The sequence below is a fragment of the Nannobrachium achirus genome (assembly GCF_963921795.1).
Source record: "Nannobrachium achirus genome assembly, chromosome: 1".
Classification (NCBI taxonomy): Eukaryota; Metazoa; Chordata; class Actinopteri; order Myctophiformes; family Myctophidae; genus Nannobrachium; species Nannobrachium achirus.
The window spans coordinates 3,424,500-3,447,525 of record NC_137810.1 but is presented as its reverse complement, the minus strand read 5'-3'; the positions used below and the strand labels follow the sequence as shown (position 1 = coordinate 3,447,525).

Below are 23,026 nucleotides of genomic sequence, written 5' to 3'. Positions count from 1 at the left end.
TTATACACCAAAAGAAATACCTGACAATCAGATTCCCAAAAGTACATAAACAGTTACCTTCTTCACATATGCAAAATGGAAAGATTTCTGCTTCTTTGGCTCCTTCGACCCACTTTGTAGAAGCGACACGTCCGATGTCCTCTTGTGCAGGTGGCATCCAACAGAAATCTACGACCTGCTGGGCGAGGTTGTGTAACCACAGCATTTCTTCTTCGGCCTTGTCTGGGTAGCCCTCAGGAGTCTGGTCCACTTTGTTCGTGCCACACAATGTGGTGGCATACAATGTGATGTAGCCAGAAGTGACAAACTAAAGAGAGCACAGTGCATATATATATATATAACAGAGAAATCAGTTGTTGTGTCTGTTGTATAAACCCTTAACACATAGCATTTTAAATTATTTCTAAGTTTTAAAAAGCTGAGTTGTACAGTTTGTATTTAAAAGCATTTGTATCCCATTAGCTTTTATGATATTTTGTTTGAACGTTCTACCTCAATGAAGTCCCAGACATGTTGGACATTTTCCTTCACATTCTTTTTTAGGGACTTTTGGGAAAAGTACCCCTTCAGGTTGGAGAACGTTCCTCTGGAGCTTATACTCTTCTGTTTCAATAAGAGGTTCATGGTGTCCTGTGTAGAAGAAGTAGTTGGTCAAATATATTTCTAAAAGCAACAAAAAAGGTGTAGTAGTGTCAACTAGAAATTATAGCAAGTGTGATGTTCATTTTGAAAATGTAATGACAATATAATTCCATCTTACCTGCAGGAGAAGCATGTCTTTGTGAAACTCCTGTGGTGCTTCCACGAGTCCTTCCAAACGTTCTTGAGGATCGCTTCCATTGAGCCTGGCTTCCCGGCAGTGGACCATTCGCTCCACACTGAGCCCATCTCCACAGCAAAGGGTGGGGTAAGGTTCCCCATCAATGTTTGGCACAAAGTTTTGGAGGACATCCATAATTTCGAGCACTCCTTCTGTTGTGCTTGGGTTTGAGTTTATCACCCCAAGGCTGACCTAAGGAACATTAGAAAAATAGTTAGAAATAGGTAGAAATTTCACATGTGATTTTACTGTTATTGCTGGCCACTAAACCCACACTGCACCTCATTGTCTGACGATAAAGAAGGTTGTGAGATTTTGACAAAAACTGTTATACATTAGTTATATTACCCCTATTCGGATATGCTTTTTTCCCTACCACTGTGCTATTTTCCTCCATTTGGTTTGTGTATTTGTGAGGAATGTGCTTCAAGACTTTGGGTTTAGTCTTATGAAGAGCCGTCAGATTCTCACTGAGGATCCTCATGACTATAATAATCATTCGGTCACGCAGCGACTGATAATCCTGTCATGAAACACAATGTGCATTTAAATGTCATAAATCTTTGACTTTTTGGGGGGCTTACACAGGATGTGGCTATGTGTGTTCAGCATGCTTACTGTACATACCGCTTGTGTTGGCAGGATCCGGTGCACAGGGACATCCACTGCTTTTTGACCTTCTCCGTGAAGATGGCCAAAGCTCACTTTGTTTCTGTGGGCAAATGCTAGTGTTGTGCCCAAAGAAAGAACTTGTTCTCATGTCCAAGGTGTTGGTGTTTCACATGTGACGATAACTGTTAAGAAAAAACAGTGTTATTTGTTTTCTACTTGTTTTTATTTCAACCTTATATAGTCCAGTATCTGGCTTAAAGTCCTGTTCGCAATTTGGTGTTAGGGGAGTTTCTCACCTGAACTGAGTCAGTGGGTCCCTAGACATGAAAAATCACCGAGGTGCTCGTCCGCCATAGTGCCACGAGTGGCGCAATGGCCATGTCAAATATGGCTGCCATCGGCTATGATGAAAATCCAACTTTTCTGTTTCTGGGTGTATATGCACATGTAATACCTCTATTTGGACTAATTGTGGTGTGGGGAATTCATTTCTGATATTGTTTTGACCATTTTGGGTGATTTGGACCTTAAAAGGTTATGGTCAAGGTCATTTTGCTATTCCGAAGACCGTGGGCCATAACTTGGCCATTGTTAGGAGTAAAAACAGGTGCAGTAGGTCTAAATCAACTAATGCTGACATGTATAATTCATTTCTGACATTGTTTTGACCATTAAGGATCATCTTGTCTTTGAAATATCAATGTCAATGCCATTTTTCAAAAACGATTTTGTTCATTACTTGCACTTTTATAGTATTTTTTGTAAGTTTGTCACTATTTTATAGTAAGTTTGTTTTGTTTATAACAAAAGACATACTAGTGACAAATACAACAAGTAAACATCCACATTTAACTTTAAAGGGGGGTTTTAAATGGGTGTTTAAATGAGCAAATAAGACTATTTACGAATAAAAGTGACAAATAAAATCACACAACAAAAGCACACACAAAATTAAATAACAATTTCCCTCAAAGTGCACCATATTGTGATTGTGTGCATCCAAGTTAGTATGATGTGTTTTTACAGGATGGATTTGCCATTGTTCCATGGCAAAATATGATGCACCGATATCCATCAGCAAGGCAGCCATATCCTCGAGAGTCGAAGTGTTCCTTGCATCCATCCATGTTCCATTGGTTCTAGTCTTTCCTCAGGTTCCTTGGCTGTTGCAAGCAGGTGGCAAGACATGCACTAGAAAGGTGCCTTGTTGGTATCAGCAGTTGTACTTCTATGCAACCAATGCTGTGTCTTGTTCTGTCAAGGTCTTTGCCTCTCCAAAGTGTGTTAGATATTGTATTTGGTCAGAAGCCATAGCTGCATGCTTAGTCCCCACCTGGCCCATGCAGTCATCTCCAGTTTCCAAGGCATATGTCCCCTGATCACTGTCTTGGCTAGTGGTGCTCCAAGTTGAGAGACTGCTTGATGCTGTAGAAGCATGTGCCGCTGCACACCTAGTGCCATACTGCTACCAGATCTACTTAATCCCCAGTGCTTGGAAGTATCACTACGACAACTCTCTGGCGTCCACTCATAATCCTGGCGACCCATTATTCCCTCCATTAGGTTACGGTTATGGGTAGGTTTAGTTATAATAGGGCCAGTTGACTCCACAATCCACATGTACCAGCAGCTTGGTGACAGCCTCCTCAATCTAGTTCAATCTTTGGGATCTCTTCACCTCCAGCCCCTTTTGCAGGGAGCCACTCATCATCATCAGAGATAACAGACGCACCCATCCCTCATCAACTTTACAAATTCTGGGTGTCTGAGGAGAACACACAGCTCTCCAGCTGTGTGTTCGGAATATGGTGTCCATTCAAGCTTGTGGCGATGTAGGTAGAACGGCTGCCTTGGAATCTGAAGGTTCCAGGGTCGATTTCTGGCTCCTCCTGCTTATTTGTCGAAGTGTCCTTAAGCAAGACACTGAACCCCTAACTGCTCCCGGTGAGCACCTTGCATGGTTTCACGGTGTGAATGTATGTGTGAATGTGTGTGTTAATGGGCAAATGTGAAATATATTGTACAGTGCTTTGGAGAAGAGCGCTATATACTGTAAATGCAGTCCATTTACCATTATCAGCTCTGTTGTCTCTGTTGATGATGTCGCTAGTGGAGAAGAGATCCCAGACATCTTGAATAGGATTGAGGAGGCTGACACCTGGTGCATGTTCAGCCTCCATTATAACTAAGCCTATCCTAACCTTCACTAACCTAATGGTCAGAATAATGAGATGTCGGAACTATGAGCGGACCCCAGAGAGTTGTTGTCTCCTTCACATTACTGCTATATTACACCCCATATTTCCAAGCACTGGGGATGAAGGAGATCTGGCAGCAGTATGGCTCTGGTGAGACTCACTTCTACTGCATCAAGCAGTCTCATCTTGGAGCACCACTAGCCAAGACAGTGATCAAGGCACATATGCCTTGGAGACAGGAGATGACTGCATGGGCCAGGTGAGGATTAAACATGTAGTTATGGCTTCTGACAACAAACTTTGGAGAGGCAAAGACCTTGACAGAACAAGACACAGTATTGGTTGCAGAGAAGTACAACTGCTGAGAACAACAAGGCACCTTTCTAGCGCGTTTCTTGCCACTTGCTTGCAACAGCCAAGGAACCTGAGGAAAGACTAGAACCAATGGAAAATGGAACAGGACATGACATAAAGGCTTGTCCTGTTGTCCAGGACAAGTGCCCATACTATGGAGTGGAGGGAGCAAGGGGGGTCATTAGCCGTCCTTTTGTTATTATTTCAATGTATGAAATTTTTATCCGGACAAGTGACTTTTGTCCCCGGACAAGTGAATGGGAAATATACTTGTCCAAAGGACAACTGCCTCAAAAAGTCAATGTCAAGCTCTGATGGATGGAAGGAGCACTTTGACTTTTGTACACTCCTGCCATGTCTGAAACAAGACACTCGACACTGATGGAGTTCTGTGCATCATATTTTGCCATGGAACAATGACAAATCCATCCTGTAAAAACACCTCATACTAACTTGCATGCACACAATCACAATATGGTGCACTTTGAGGTAAATTGTTATTTAATGTTGTGTGTGATTTTGTTGTGTAATTTTATTATGTCACTTTTATTCGTAAATAGTCTTATCTGCTCATTTAAACACCCATTTAAAACCCCCCTTTAAAGTTAAATGTGGATGTTTACTTGTTGTATTTCTCACTAGTATGTATTTTGTTATAAACAAAACAAACTTACTATAAAATAGTAACAAACTTACAAAAAATACTATAAAAGTGCAAGTAATGAACAAAATCGTTTTTGGAAAATGGCATTGACATTGATATTTCAAAGACAAGATGATCCTTAATGGTCAAAACAATGTCAGAAATGAATTATACATGTCAGCATTAGTTGATTTAGACCTACTGCACCTGTTTTTACTCCTAACAATGGCCAAGTTATGGCCCACAGTCTTCGGAATAGCAAAATGACCTTGACCATGACCTTTTGAGGTCCAAATCACCCAAAATGGTCAAAACAATATCAGAAATGAATTCCCCATACCCCAATTAGTCCAAATGGAGGTATTACATGTGCATATACAGAAAAGTTGGATTTTCATCATAGCCGATGGCAGCCATATTTGATTTGGCCATTGCGCCATTCGTGGCACTATGGCGGACGAGCACCTCAGTGATTTTTCATGTCTAGGGACCCACTGACTCAGTTCAGGTGAGAAACTCCCCTAACACCAAATTGCGAACAGGACTTTAAGCCAGATACTGTATTAATATCTTGTATTACAGAAAAAGATTTTAAGTATTTTTTATTTCTCTCCTAACATTTATATATTCTCTCAAATTTGAAATTGAAGTGTATTTGTTACCTGCACATTGTCCCATGTCAGTGAATAAGACTTCCCCCTTGGAGTTTTCACACCGAATAACAGTTTCCTTTTCGTCCCTTTTGGTTCTTTCTAAAAGGTGTTAAAACAAAGAAAAATAAAACTTATATTTGTAATTTCATTTGTAATCAAATTAGAAATTGTTATAGTTGACTTAAACGTCTATTACTTTGTTGTGATTTAACTATGTAATAACAAAAACAATTGTTAAAAAAGAAAAACTGGAAAAAAAAAGATTACACAACATAGGAAAAATATACTTTTAGCCTTTAGGATTTTCTTTGACTACAGTACATTTTACCAACCTCAACTGACGCCTTCCACGCCTTCACCTGCTCATGGCCAATTCGCATTCGGTCTACATGTCCCACAGCAGACACGACGGACTGAGTGATTCCCAAGTTGTTTGTCTTGAAAATGTTGTGAGAGCAGCCCTGTCTCCAAAATTCAACGCCTAGACACTTCTGCACTAAGTTGATCTTAAGCAGGTTGGATGTATACAGGATGACTGACAGTACCAACCCTGTCCTCTTGTCAATCAGTCCCTGGGCTTCTGCCTCGGTCAGAGGCCTAAAACAAATGTGATCAATGTAATGTTAAAATTAAGCCATTGTCAGTGTTGCTGTTATCTTAGAATTAGACAAATACATAGAAAATAAGAATTACAGTATACCTCCTCTTTTGGTCTTCAGTTACTGAGTGCTTGTTGGTGATGTGTTTGGCCTGGGGAAACATTGACCGGAGGCTGCTCATGATGACTGGAGCTTCCCCCCCCCCCCCCCCCCCCCACACACACACACACTGCAGGCAGCCCTCCCAGGAAAATTCTGAGATCACTTTTAGGTCAACATTATTTCTGAATGGGCCATAGGACATTGTTATTATAAATTATGTTTGACAAAATTAAGTTTAAGCATTTAATTTAGTCTTTGAAGTGAGGCTGTAAACAATTAAATAAATAATAATATTTAATAAAGTGTTGAAGAAGATGACAGATTCTTCAGTAGTTCTTTTATGGAAATTGTGTTTGTACCAAGCAGTCAGCTGGACACAGAAATCACACCATACATAAACAAACAAACTACAAATAAAGAAACCATATGTTGCCAACACATCATATAAATGAAAGAAAACACAGTTGTAACTTGCAAGATTATTTAGTTATACAACTGCAACACAACAGTGGGCGGGGTTCATGAGCCAACTCAAGGTTGTTGACTGATTTACCACTGTTTTAAGCCAATCAGAATCCAGTATCTGAACATGTGACCACAAAAAGTGGTAGAAAGGCCTAGTTCTGAGGATCAGACAATGTGTGTTACAGTATGTATTTCTAATGTAATTAGTGGTAAGCTTACTCCTAAATTTGCAAATTAGAGGCCACCATTACAGAACAAGTTTAGTACTCAAAGGGGACCATAGGCTTTTCCTTTATTTTATATTAAATACCTAAAATACAGATTTAGATGATCCCACATAAAAATCCTGGGAAAAGTACACATTTGGTAGGACTCACCTCAAAACATGGGCTGCAGATTGTTGTAGTGTTGTTGTTTGGTTTCTATTTTATGAATGTTTTGAAGGTGTGCACAGGGCTCTACATCCGGTATTGTCCCAGCTCAGATTCTGAGCCTGGGACAACTTCCTGGCCAGGAATATGATTATCATAGTTTTTTTCCCCCTAGTGGCGATAAAGTTCTGGTAACTCAGATTAGGTTCCTGATGACCAAGTCTATGGATTGACATTCCATACATAGACTTTCATGGGGCTTTCTGCCTTGTATAAATCACCCCAGGAATGAGTTACAGCCAGAGAACTGGTAGGCCTGCTGACACCTGGGTCTGCTGCTATTGAACTCTGGGATGTGAGAACCAAGACGGTGAGGGGTTCCTGGGCCGGGTTGTAGGAGACAAAGTCCCCCCAAAATATGGTGCTCAGTAGTAGTCTTAAGATTTCACTTTAAAACACTTCTTACTATCTGGGATAATTGTGTGTGCCTGATTCAATATTTATGTTCATGCTCCACGGTGACACACACACACACACACACACACACACACACACACACACACACACACACACACACACACACACACACACACACACACACACACACACACACACACACACACACACACACACACACACATCACCAGAAGCCAGCTTGAAGTTGAATGGCCTTATAGGGAGAACGGGGTAAGATGAGCCACTTTTCACTTGTCCTGGAAGCAAGAAGAGATGGCAGTAAAATCTAAATATCTAGACATTATTTCAGGATGTCTTCTATCATTTGAAATTATGAGTAAGCACCTATGGCAAAGGGCCATAAAATAATAGTTATAAAAAAAAGGGTTGATCCAAGTCAAGGAGTAAATTGACCCACACACTATTCTAACAGTTTAATACTGCTAATTCAAACAATGCAAACATAGATTACGTTGATAATTTAGTTAAAAGAAAACTAACAAAAAGTGTCAGGCCTTTGCTGTTTATTATTGTTAATGTCAATAATAAAGGCAAGATACATTAAGAAAACAGTGTTTTACAGCAAACAATTATGCAACAATGATTCACAGAACTTGTCAAATGCTGATGACAAAACTTGATCAAGTTTCACATGCCGTATGTTGCACATTTCAGTTCCTTTTCTTTTCCTTTTCTCAGTTCACTTTTTTTCTGGAAACTTTCGGGTCAGATGATTTGTGGTTTGTCTGGTTCTATTCCTTGTCGTTAACAAAAGTTAACAGTTTTAGCCAAAGGTACAAATACATAGTTAAAATGTTAATCATCTGGTCAGATGATTTGTGGTTTGTCTGAACACGTATTTGGGTTAGTAAAAAGAAATGTATTGTTTGCTGAAGGGACAAATACATAGTTACAACATTGCTGACAGTACTTGATCCAGCTTCGTGGGAGGTACACACATACAGTTTGGCAGCGGTTTCAATTCCTTCTTTCTTTGTTTCAGCAGGAGAAATTGTTCCTTGTAGCCTGTTTGTGAAATTCCGCCTCAAATAACCAATCACCATCTTGGTTCTCATATAACTGTTTAAATTAATATCAGATATCTAAATGTTAACTCAGGAACGTATATTAATGTCTGAGGCTCACACAAAAGTCAGAGTAAACCTTTAAATTACATGTAACATGATTTTTTTAGGGGACTTTCGTCTCTTATAACCTGGCCCAGGAACCACTTACCACCTTGGTTCTTATATCCCTGTGTGCAACGCCCAGGATTCGAACTCGGGTCTCCTGCACGAAAGTCTAACATCTTAACCTTTGGACCAGTGGAGATACTAGACTTTTGAGGCCATCAGGCTGAGTCACTCTGCTACAAAGCATCAGACCCAGGTGTCAGTATTTAACTCATTTTGGGGGTGAGTTGTACGAGGCAGAAATCCCCATAAAGTCTATTTGTGGAAAGTCAATACATTTACTTACAATATAATTTTTGGTCATCAGGGACCAAATATATAGGGGAGAACGGGGTAAGATGAACCACTTTTTGCTTATGTTGCCCTGGAAGCAAGAAAAAGTGAGCTGGCAGTAAATTCAAAACATCTGGACATATTTCAGGATGTCTGCTATCATTTGACATTATAAGTAAGTGTCTATGACAAAGGACCATAAAAATATGACATATTATAACAAAGTGGTCATGTGGTTCAACTTGCCCCAGGTGAGGGGTAAGTTGATCCAAGTAAAGGGGTAAGTTGACCCACGTGATATTCTAAACTTTTAACAGTTTAAACTTGAACAAAGAATGTATGTACTTATCAGAAATATTTTAATAACAAATTTCCCTTTTGCAAATAGTCTTATTTCCTTTCTTATGGTTATTTAAACCGTAAGATAACTATAAAAAAACAATTAAATAACGTTTGTTATTCAGAACCTTTTAATATTTGCAATTATTAATATAATATTAAAAACTTCTCTTGAATGAGCGTATTCATCAAAATGAAAGATCATTCAGCATAATTTGAGTAGCAAAGACCTAATAAAAAAAATATGAATGGTGTTTCACATTGTTCAATTTACCCCAAGGCATTTGGTTCATCTTGCCCCACGGCCACCATTTTGACAAAACCTGGCTAGCTTAATGCTTAAGGCTCATCTTTAGCTAAATGATTCACATAGTTTTATACATTGGGATATCACCAACATGCATGCTATATAAGTTTAGACCTGGGTACATTTGCGTCGCGTTGCGTCACATCAAGTCACACTTTTCCCCCTATCCATGCCAAACTTTGCACACAAACTCCTTGCCTGCCAAACCACAAAACCTCCATCCCTCATGCCTCACATGCCTCGCTAGAAGAGGGCCATCTTCTAGCGCCTACATACCGTATTTTGCCCACGCTACACAGCATCTCCAAAGTCATGTCATCAACATGGATCTGTTCCATTTCCCATATTCCCTCCTCATTGGCTACCATTGCCTTCTAAAGTTTGTGTATGCGACCTGACGGTCGCTTATCTCGAGTCTTATTGGTTTTAGGATGATAACTGTAGGCTATGTTTAGCAATGATTATATCTCACCATCATAGTGAAATAATGATAGTCTACACCAGAGTGAATAGCATTAGGTGTCAAAACCTTCACATCTACACCAGTTATAGACCGATTCCAGCCTATAGTCATTTAGGGACCGTTTAGATTTCTAGACAAAAAAATAAAAATAAATGCTCAGTGGGCACCAGAGGTGGAAAAAAGTACTCACATTTATCCCTGAGTCAAAGTATCAATACTGCAATATAGAAATACTCTGGCTGCAGCCACATGTCACCATGCATTGCAATGCGTTGTGAGCTTGTAGATCAGCTATTTTCAAATAGCCTAAGCCTAAGGTATAAAATAGGGATAAAGTGGATTAATGTGTGTTTTATGATATACTCATTTAAATCTGCAACGTAACTAAAGTTTTCAAATAAATGTAGTGGAGTAAAAGTACCATATTTGTATCCGAGATGTAGTGGAGTTGTAAAAGTAGTAGTAGTACAAATACCTCAAAATTGTACTTAAGTACATTACGTAAGTAAATGTACTTAGCTACTTTACACCAGTGTGGGCACGTTGTGGTGGCATGGCAGTAGAACGAGTTTTAACCCTGTGTTTGTGCAGAATCTGGGTTGAACGATCACTGGTAGGCTACAGTATGTGGAAAATAAAGGTTGAGAATGAGTGAAGTGCTCCTTTAACAGAGAGCCCTCCCCTTATTACCCTGCCCCCCACTGGACTGGAGAAGTAGAAAAGATACTGTAAGTCACTTCTGATGTCCAGTTCAACTCTGCCTGCCTCTGTCTTCACACCATAGACCCACTCTGTCTTCACAGCTACCATAGACCTATACTGCTGTCTTCACAGCTACCATAGACCCACTCTGTCTTCACAGCTACCATAGACCTATACTGCTGTCTTCACAGCTACCATAGACCTATACTGCTGTCTTCACAGCTACCATAGACCCACTCTGTCTTCACAGCTACCATAGACCTATACTGCTGTCTTCACAGCTACCATAGACCCACTCTGTCTTCACAGCTACCATAGACCTATACTGCTGTCTTCACAGCTACCATAGACCCACTCTGTCTTCACAGCTACCATAGACCTATACTGCTGTCTTCACAGCTACCATAGACCCACTCTGTCTTCAACAGGTCTTCTAGTGTGAGGTGAGTGAACTTATTTCTCCTCATTAAATTGTTTATCCTTCTCTGTTTTAACTGTTTCAAAAAAGTTTTAAAAATAATCACTATTCACTAGAATCACTGAAATAAGACGTTATATTATTCCTTAGACCTGTGGTTCCCAAAACCCTTTATCTTGAGACCCAAAAGAGGAATCAGATGTTTGCCCATGACCCCAAACTATAGTGAACATAGCAGATCTACAAGCTCAAACGCGGCTTGTAAATCTGCTATTTCGTTACTTCTTAAATAATCACAATATATGGATTTTCTTGGATTTTTGGTATTTATTAAATCATATAGATAAATGTCTGGATTTGTTTTAATCCATGAAAATCTTTTCTTTTGAGGGAGATTAAAAAAATGAAAAAATAAAGGGGATATTTACCCATTACGACCCATTTGGACCTGCGAGGGGAGTGAAATATCCATTAAAATATGCAACATGCATTTTCTCCTGTAAGCACTGAGCGGTGGTGGAAAAGGTACTCACATTTTATACTTAATGGCCCGATCTACAAGCTCACAACACGCTTGTAGATTGTCTATTTTCAAATAGGCTAGGCATAAAACAGGGCTAAAGTGGTTCATGTATGTTTTATCTATCTATAAATGCGAAAAATCTCTGTCTGCGTGTCTGTGTGTCTGTAATCCGTGTATCTCGAGATATCTCCATATATGGGCATAAATGGACACACGCAAACAGATGGTCAAAACGGGTCCTATGACAAAAGTTATAATGGGGTTTGCATTAAAGGGTGGGGCATTCATTCCCTATTTACATCGTTCCCGAGTAGGCCGGCACCCGACTAGACGCTTGGCTGTCCAAAGAGCGGAGATCTCCATATATGGGCATAAAAGGGACGCAGACAGACAGATAGAGATACAGAGATCTCCATATATTGGCATAAATGGACACAGGCAAACAGATGGTCAAAACAGGTTGTATGACAACAGGTATAATGGGGTTTGCATTAAAGGGTGGGGCATTCATTCCCTATTTACATCGTTCCCGAGTTGGCCAGGTTGCCGACTAGACGCTGGGCCGCCGAGCTTCTAGTAATATTGTAATTGTATATCTGCAAAGTAACTAGTAACTAAAGTGTTCAACTAATTGTACTGGAGTAAACGTACAATATTTGGATCCGAGATGTAGTGGAGTAGAAGTAAAAGTATTGGAAATTGGAAATACTCAAGTAAAGTAAAATACCTCAAAATTGTACTTAAGTAGGCTACAGTACTTAAGTAAATATAATTAGTTACTTTACACAACTGCCTGTAAGTACATGCCCTGGAAACTGTAAAAATATAATATCTCAGCACGGCTGACGGCTAGTCATTGAACTTTTTTTCATTTTCATTTTTTCATTTCATTTGAAAGCTGGGGATCATAGCTACAAAATGATATATTGGTTGTGGAGATTGACCCAACAGTTTTGAAGATATGGCTTATAGAATGATGCCATGCTGAAATACTACTTTTGAGATATTCAAGTTCTAAATACATTTCTAACCTGCAATGACCTGCATGATCTCTCACATTAATTAAAAAAAAGTCTTATTTACATGCAGAGTTAAGCTCTGGCGTTTAAGTGAAATGTATATAGCCTGATATTTATGAAATGCTTTTGTGGCTTTATCACATTTTAGTGAAAATAATAATAATAATAATAATTTCAGCTGTGGTCTAAAGTAGTGGCTTCCGAAATGACTGCCCCTGTGTCACACTCAGTCACGCTATGTGGTGTACTACAGTACATGTTCCTTATCCACAAGTTTACAGTGAGCCCTTGCGTAATTTTGGGCATCCTTTTAGTGGTTTCATTCTGACTGTGTAAAACTGTAGGCTAAAGAGCCTTCTTTCTGCAGCCCGAAATGCACAGCCGATACAAATGCATAGTGTTTGTGGTAAATGAACACAAATGAACCTCCGATCATATCAATGTGCATTTCCTTTTCCACTGTATAGGAAGGAGTACTGCGCCATGACATCCGTGAACTCATCTTCGCCTCCTACCACTGCAGATTACTATGATGCCTATGTCAAACCCCCACCACGGTGCGTTGACCAACCAGGGTGCGTCACCATGGTCGTGATAAATGTGATCATCTTCCTGCTGGGGGTTGTGGGAAACAGCCTGGTCGTCTGGGTGATCGGCTTCAAGATGAAGAAGAAGAAGACGGTGACGACCACCTGGTACCTCAGCCTGGCCGTGTCCGACCTCCTCTACTGCGCCATCCAGCCTTTCAACATCTACATGATGGCCACGAGGTCCTGGATATTTGGACGTTTCATGTGCAAGTTCAGCTCCTTCTTCTTGTTCCTCAACATGTTCAGTAGCATTTTCCTGATGGTTCTCATAAGCGTCGACCGCTGTGTGGGCGTCACGTTCCCGATCTGGGCCCGAAACAATCGTACGCTGAGAAGGGCGGGGCTTGCGGTGGTCGTCGCTTGGTTCTTCGCCGCGGTAGTGAGCATTCCCTCATTAGTGTTACGTCGTACTACAACAGACGATCAGGGCTACAGTGTTACTATATGCTACAATGATCATGATCAGCTACCCGGAAGCTTTACAGGTCTCCCCATCTTCCGTTTGGTCCTAGGCTTCGTGCTCCCCCTGCTGGTCATCACGGTGTGTTATTCTGTCATCGTCGCAAGGCTGCGGAGCAACAGGACGACCAGGTCCGCCTCCGCCCGGCTCCTCAAGGTCATGACCGCCGTCATCACCACGTTCGTCCTCTGCTGGCTCCCCTTCCACGCCGTCCTTTTAGCGGATATTAACAACCACTCAAGCACAACCATTGCAATTGGAATTCAGACATCAGTGGTTCTTATAAGCGTGAGCAGCTGTGTGAACCCCTTCCTCTACGCGTTCCTGGGCAAAGACGTCAAGCAGAAACTGCTGAGCTCTTTGTTTTCAAGGATTGAAAACGCTGTCAATGAAGAGAATAAAGAGAGCGTCTCCACCGGTGCGGAGGAAGCTCCCATTAGACATGATAATGAGATACTTTCTCAAAGTAATGACTAAGTATTATGACTAGGGATGTCCCGATACCACTTTTTTGCTGACCAAGTACAAGTACGAGTACTTAATTTGAGTACTTGCCGATACCGAATACCAATACGGTAAGTTAAGTTTCTGTACAAGTGCTTAAATAGTGTGTGGGGCTCCCAAATAAAATTCTTTAAATAATTATGTTGTCATGCCTAGAGTGAGAGAAGGTGACAACACTGTTCATTAGTTGAACTAACACACACAAAACTGTCTTAGGACTTTTGATATGTTGTTACCAACATATTTATGAGACAAAATGGTATCGGGCGCTGCCGTGAGCAATATCGGACGAGTACGAGTACAGCAAAATAGGCTGGTGTCGGGGCGAGTACCGATACTGCGAGTACCGATACCGCATCCCTAATTATGACTTAGCATCTCATATGAGATACTAAATCATTATTAAAGTATCTCCTTATTATTTTTATAGTGTTCTATAGCCAGTTTTATAAAAGGCCTGCTAGCACCGTCAACAACAAGAATATTTCCCCAGAGTATAATTTATCAGGATTCCTTGTTGCCTGTTGAATCATTCTGAAGGGGTCGGAGAAAGGCTATTTTATTGTATTTTTTACCTAGCTAGCAAACACCTGACAAAAGACCATTGATATTAAATATTGATGTTGGCAGTTAAATAAAAGTGTTTAAATGTGATTTATAGATATGTGACTTTGTTATGGTCCGACCGAAGCACATTATGTCAGGAGATGTACTTTAGTCGGCCCTTGGGTGATTTAACATTTTCTAATGTGGCCCACTTTGAAAAAAAGTTGGACACCCCTGCTCTATAGCAATGATTACTGTCACAATATAGAGCTATTTAACACTGTTACTGAACACACACTCTATAGCAATGATTACTGTCACAATATAGAGCTATTTAACACTGTTACTGAACAAACACTCTATAGCAATGATTACTGTCACAATATAGAGCTATTTAACACTGTTACTGAACAAACACTCTATAGCAATGATTACTGTCACAATATAGAGCTATTTAACACTGTTACTGAACAAACACTCTATAGCAATGATTACTGTCACAATATAGAGCTATTTAACACTTTTACTGAACAAACACTCTATAGCAATGATTACTGTCACAATATAGAGCTATTTAACACTGTTACTGAACAAACACTCTATAGCAATGATTACTGTCACAATATAGAGCTATTTAACACTGTTACTGAACACTCTATAGCAATGATTACTGTCACAATATAGAGCTATTTAACACTGTTACTGAACAAACACTCTATAGCAATGATTACTGTCACAATATAGAGCTATTTAACACTGTTACTGAACAAACACTCTATAGCAATGATTACTGTCACAATATAGAGCTATTTAACACTGTTACTGAACAAACACTCTATAGCAATGATTACTGTCACAATATAGAGCTATTTAACACTGTTACTGAACAAACACTCTATAGCAATTATTACTGTCACAATATAGAGCTATTTAACACTGTTACTGAACAAACACTCTATAGCAATGATTACTGTCACAATATAGAGCTATTTAACACTGTTACTGAACAAACACTCTATAGCAATGATTACTGTCACAATATAGAGCTATTTAACACTTTTACTGAACAAACACTCTATAGCAATGATTACTGTCACAATATATAGCTATTTAACACTGTTACTGAACAAACACTCTATAGCAATGATTACTGTCACAATATAGAGCTATTTAACACTGTTACTGAACACTCTATAGCAATGATTACTGTCACAATATAGAGCTATTTAACACTGTTACTGAACAAACACTCTATAGCAATGATTACTGTCACAATATAGAGCTATTTAACACTGTTACTGAACAAACACTCTATAGCAATGATTACTGTCACAATATAGAGCTATTTAACACTGTTACTGAACAAACACTCTATAGCAATGATTACTGTCACAATATAGAGCTATTTAACACTGTTACTGAACAAACACTCTATAGCAATGATTACTGTCACAATATAGAGCTATTTAACACTGTTACTGAACAAACACTCTATAGCAATGATTACTGTCACAATATAGAACTATTTAACACTGTTACTGAACAAACACTCTATAGCAATGATTACTGTCACAATATAGAACTATTTAACACTGTTACTGAACAAACACTCTATAGCAATGATTACTGTCACAATATAGAACTATTTAACACTGTTACTGAACAAACAATCTATAGCGATGATTACCGTCACAATATAGAGCTATTTAACACTGTTACTGAACAAACACTCTATACTATAGCAATGATTACTGTCACAATATAGAGCTATTTAACACTGTTACTGAACAAACACTCTATAGCAATGATTACTGTCACAATATAGAGCTATTTAACACTGTTACTGAACAAACACTCTATAGCAATGATTACTGTCACAATATAGAGCTATTTAACAATGTTACTGAACAAACACTCTATAGCAATGATTACTGTCACAATATAGAGCTGTTTAACACTGTTACTGAACAAACACTCTATAGCAATGATTACTGTCACAATATAGAGCTGTTTAACACTGTTACTGAACAAACACCCTATAGCAATGATTACTGTCACAATATAGAGCTATTTAACACTGTTACTGAACAAACACTCTATAGCAATGATTACTGTCACAATATAGAGCTATTTAACACTGTTACTGAACAAACACTCTATAGCAATGATTACTGTCACAATATAGAGCTATTTAACACTTTTACTGAACAAACACTCTATAGCAATGATTACTGTCACAATATAGAGCTATTTAACACTGTTACTGAACAAACACTCTATAGCAATGATTACTGTCACAATATAGAGCTATTTAACACTGTTACTGAACACTCTATAGCAATGATTACTGTCACAATATAGAGCTATTTAACACTGTTACTGAACAAACACTCTATAGCAATGATTACTGTCACAATATAGAGCTATTTAACACTGTTACTGAACAAACACTCTATAGCAATGATTACTGTCACAATATAGAGCTATTTAACACTGTTACTGAACAAACACTCTATAGCAATGATTACTGTCACAATATAGAGCTATTTAACACTGTTACTGAACAAACACTCTATAGCAATGATTACTGTCACAATATAGAGCTATTTAACACTGTTACTGAACAAACACTCTATAGCAATGATTACTGTCACAATATAGAACTATTTAACACTGTTACTGAACAAACACTCTATAGCAATGATTACTGTCACAATATAGAACTATTTAACACTGTTACTGAACAAACACTCTATAGCAATGATTACTGTCACAATATAGAGCTATTTAACACTGTTACTGAACAAACACTCTATAGCAATGATTACTGTCACAATATAGAGCTATTTAACACTGTTACTGAACAAACACTCTATAGCAATGATTACTGTCACAATATAGAGCTGTTTAACACTGTTACTGAACAAACACTCTATAGCAATGATTACTGTCACAATATAGAGCTATTTAACACTGTTACTGAACAAACACTCTATAGCGATGATTACTGTCACAATATAGAGCTATTTAACACTGTTACTGAACAAACACTCTATAGCGATGATTACCGTCACAATATAGAGCTATTTAACACTGTTACTGAACAAACACTCTATACTCACTCTATAGCAATGATTACTGTCACAATATAGAGCTATTTAACACTGTTACTGAACAAACACTCTATAGCAATGAGTACTGTCACAATATAGAGCTGTTTAACACTGTTACTGAACAAACACTCTATAGCAATGATTACTGTCACAATATAGAGCTATTTAACACTGTTACTGAACAAACACTCTATAGCGATGATTACTGTCACAATATAGAACTATTTAACACTGTTACTGAACAAACACTCTATACTATAGCAATGATTACTGTCACAATATAGAACTATTTAACACTGTTACTGAACAAACACTCTATAGCAATGATTACTGTCACAATATAGAACTATTTAACACTGTTACTGAACAAACACTCTATAGCAATGATTACTGTCACAATATAGAACTATTTAACACTGTTACTGAACAAACACTCTATAGCAATGATTACTGTCACAATATAGAGCTATTTAACACTGTTACTGAACAAACACTCTATAGCAATGATTACTGTCACAATATAGAGCTATTTAACAATGTTACTGAACAAACACACTATAGCAATGATTACTATCACAATATAGAGCTATTTAACACTGTTACTGAACAAACACTCTATAGCAATGATTACTGTCACAATATAGAGCTGTTTAACACTGTTACTGAACAAACACTCTATAGCAATGATTACTGTCACAATATAGAGCTATTTAACACTGTTACTGAACAAACACTCTATAGCAATGATTACTGTCACAATATAGAGCTATTTAACACTGTTACTGAACAAACACTCTATAGCGATGATTACCGTCACAATATAGAGCTATTTAACACTGTTACTGAACAAACACTCTATACTATAGCAATGATTACTGTCACAATATAGAGCTATTTAACACTGTTACTGAACAAACACTCTAGAGCAATGATTACTGTCACAGTATAGAGCTATTTAACACTGTTACTGAACAAACACTCTATAGCAATGATTACTGTCACAATATAGAGCTATTTAACACTGTTACTGAACAAACACTCTATAGCAATGATTACTGTCACAATATAGAGCTATTTAACACTGTTACTGAACAAACACTCTATAGCAATGAGTACTGTCACAATATAGAGCTGTTTAACACTGTTACTGAACAAACACTCTATAGCAATGATTACTGTCACAATATAGAGCTATTTAACACTGTTACTGAACAAACACTCTATAGCAATGATTACTGTCACAATATAGAGCTATTTAACACTGTTACTGAACAAACACTCTATAGCGATGATTACTGTCACAATATAGAGCTATTTAACACTGTTACTGAACAAACACTCTATACTATAGCAATGATTACTGTCACAATATAGAGCTATTTAACACTGTTACTGAACAAACACTCTAGAGCAATGATTACTGTCACAGTATAGAGCTATTTAACACTGTTACTGAACAAACACTCTATAGCAATGATTACTGTCACAATATAGAGCTATTTAACACTGTTACTGAACAAACACTCTATAGCGATGATTGCTGTCACAATATAGAGCTATTTAACACTGTTACTGAACAAACACTCTATAGCAATGATTACTGTCACAATATAGAGCTATTTAACACTGTTACTGAACAAACACTCTATAGCAATGATTACTGTCACAATATAGAGCTGTTTAACACTGTTACTGAACACACACTCAATTCAATTCAATGTTATATGAGTTAAATATCTATCATAGTACTGTGTTCTGTCTGTCATTCAATGTTATATGAGTTAAATATCTATCATAGTACTGTGTTCTGTCTGTCATTCAATGTTATATGAGTTAAATATCTATCATAGTACTGTGTTCTGTCTGTCATTCAATGTTATATGAGTTATATACAGTATCTATCATAGTACTGTGTTCTATCTGTCTGTCATTCAATGTTATATGAGTTAAATATCTATCATAGTACTGTGTTCTATCTGTCTGTCATTCAATGTTGTATGAGTTAAATATCTATCATAGTACTGTGTTATGTGTCTGTCATTCAATGTTATATGAGTTAAATATCTATCATAGTACTGTGTTCTGTCTGTCATTCAATGTTATATGAGTTATATACAGTATCTATCATAGTACTGTGTTCTATCTGTCTGTCATTCAATGTTATATGAGTTAAATATCTATCATAGTACTGTGTTCTATCTGTCTGTCATTCAATGTTATATGAGTTAAATATCTATCATAGTACTGTGTTCTGTCTGTCATTACTATATCTATCATATATACTGAGTTACTGAGTTATACTGATACTGAGTTATATACAGTATCTACCAGTAAGACTCCCTAATCGGGAGATCTTATCTCCACAAATAGGGCAAAAATGTGTTTTTCCAAAATCTTCCTGATCCATGTTGATGACATGAGTGTAGACATGCTGTGTAGTGATTTTCGTGATTTTAGGGCAAAATCTGTAGGAGCAGTGTCCAAAAATGTGTTTTTAAAAATCGGCCTGAAGGTGGCGCTATATGGGACAGATTGATGTTGATGGGATGAGTGTAGACATACTGTGTAGCGATTTGCGTGATTTGAGGGCAAAAACTGTAGGAGCAGTGGCCAAAAATGTGTTTTAAAAATCGGCCTGAATGTGGCGCTAGAAGAGGGCCATGTGAGAAATGAGGGGTGGGGTCTCCGCGTTGCCTTGGCGGACGAATAGGTACCGGCCCCGGCTCTCCCGGACTATCCTAGCCCGAGTTACGGCATTTTATGTGAGCTGCAGTGGAGGGGGTCCTCCACTGGGGGCGCCACCACTTTTGCAGCCGTTCTGGAGCACCAGGAGTGGGTGGTCCCCAGGAATTCCCCGTGAGCAGCCCCGTTGGGGTGGTCATTTGGTCATTTTTGCACATTTGGTCATTTTTTTACACCTGGGGGTCCCCCAGGGACCTGGGGGTCCCTGAAGCTCCGGGGGTCCTTGGAGGTTGTAGTTTGGCAGGTAAGGAGTGTGTGTGAAAAATTTGGCATGGATGGGGGCAATGGTTGTGGAGATATGAGCAGGGCAAAAGTGTGACGTGTGACGTGTGACGGAGAGACAGACAGACAGACAGACAGACAGACAGACAGACAGCCGGTGGAGGTTTCTGTAGTAAATGCGACCTACGGTCGCAATCATAGTACTGTGTTCTGTCTGTCTGTCATAGGAGTTATACAAGTTAAAAATGATCTCGATTGAAACAAGCCATAAGCTTTTTTTGGGTGTATCCTTTGTATCCTTTTAGTTGACCTTGTGAACTGTGCCATCATGAAACTACCTTTTCCTATGCAAACTGACAATAAAGTCTTCAACACACATAAGGGTTTTCCTATGCAAACTGACAATAAAGTCTTCAACACACATAAGGGTTTTCCTATGCAAACTGACAATAAAGTCTTCAACACACATAAGGGTTTTCCTATGCAAACTGACAATAAAGTCTTCAACACACATAAGGGTTTTCCTATGCAAACTGACAATAAAGTCTTCAACACACATAAAAAGGGGGGACTTTTTTTCTTCTTATTTCCACACATTTCATGGTTCACTTGAAGCTCTTACTGCACTTCCCTTTCTTGAAGTAAACGTTGCTCTTGCCCTGACCTGAGTTTGACCTCCTGGTGTTTTTCTGTCTTTTCCAGCCAAGATCCTTTTTTCTGAGGCTGATGGGCTAGTCCCAGTTGGGTGGTGTCCCAGTTGGGCAGTGAAGTGATAAGGCGGTCGGGGAGCCTTTCCAACAGACTGTAAAGCAAGCGCTCTTCATCCCATTCATGCGTTTATCGTGCGCTTGCCCATGGGCATAAATATAACGATTGCATTCACCACGGCTTCGTAACTCGCGCGGCCGGCCCTGGCCCGCTCTTCGCGGGCACTCGCGCCGCTTGCAATGTCGTGGACAATAACTGTGACATATAACCATTGTATTGCTCATCAAATTTTTGGCGAGAAATCAATGGGGTCTCATAGCTGTACGCTTGCCGCCTAACGCTACACCGCCGTCCGCCACCCAACTCGGCCACCGCCCAACTGGGACACCTCCCAACTGGGACACCTCCCAACTGGGACACCGCCCAACTGGGATTTTCCCACGCTGATTCCCAGCAGCTTGGACGTCACATCACTCACTGTCTCCCATGTAAACAAGCCAAGGTGCTTTCTGGGGTTTGGATCACACATTAGTTGACCTTTAATCTGAACTCCACTGTCTTGAGCTTGTTCCCATGCCAACTGCCATTAAAGTAATCAATCAATCTAAATGAGTTTAAATAATATCAGTTTTTCCTCTTTCAGGGATTCTTGTGAAAAACGTTTTTCTTTTTTTTAGGAATCTTTGTTTTTCAACGCAGATGGAAATGAGGATAAAAGAGCTAAAACAAATTGAATATACATTATGAGTGCAAAGGCCTGAAAGAATACTAAAATAAATAAAGACATCCGCACACTGTTTATATACTTTTTACTCTTTATTTATTTATTTATTTTTGGAAAAATCATGTTTTATTTAATGATATGTTTATTTGGATGGGAAAGTGCATGTTGATGAACATTACATAATGTACATACTATAGTTGTAAACACACCAGATATAGCAAGAAAGCTGCTGTAATGCCCCTGCCACGGGTACGGGTACTTTGTGACCCAGACATAAACATCAGATGGCAAGCACACAGTTTTGGCAAGTTTTAACAAGGTTTATTTTCCCAAAGGTGAAAAGTATAAGGCATCAAAATACAGAGGAGACCAGATCTGGATGTGTAGGAAAATAAAAACATATTCAAAACCAAATACCTCAAAGAGCAAAATAATCAAATAACTCAAAATACTAGTCAAATAAGTCAAATAATGAAATACTTAATACCCAAATACTTAAATACTCAAAATAATGACACTTAACTACTCAACTAAATAAATGTACCATAACTTTAACACAATAGGCCTATTATTGCAATCTAACCATGGTTTAACTTAAATTATAAATATTACAAGATAATTCAACTTTAATTTCATGACAGCTCCTGAGCACCTCACTCTACAGTACCCCAGCAAGACTGCACAGTACCCCAGCATGACAGCTCCTGAGCACCTCACTCTACAGTACCCCAGCAAGACTGCACAGTACCCCAGCATGACAGCTCCTGAGCACCTCACTCTACAGTACCCCAGCAAGACTGTCAGATAACGGCCAGCTCACACCTTTATAGCCACGTGGCCCCTCCCACTAGAGGGACCAAATCATTCAAGGTGGTGAACCTACAGTAATACTGTCTTAACAAAATAG

General features: G+C 38.8%; 1 protein-coding gene across 1 annotated transcript; it reads left to right on the top strand.

Annotated features, from left to right (window-relative positions):
- Positions 1-12,993: 12,993 nt before the first annotated feature.
- LOC308305736 (formyl peptide receptor-related sequence 4-like) lies at positions 12,994-22,927 on the top strand (the record flags this gene model as incomplete). Its single annotated transcript, XM_080750586.1, has 2 exons — positions 12,994-13,978; positions 22,761-22,927. 2 exons carry the CDS (start codon positions 12,994-12,996, stop codon positions 22,925-22,927), a joined length of 1,152 nt encoding a protein of 383 aa, XP_080606712.1.
- Between the last annotated feature and the right edge of the window lie 99 nt (positions 22,928-23,026).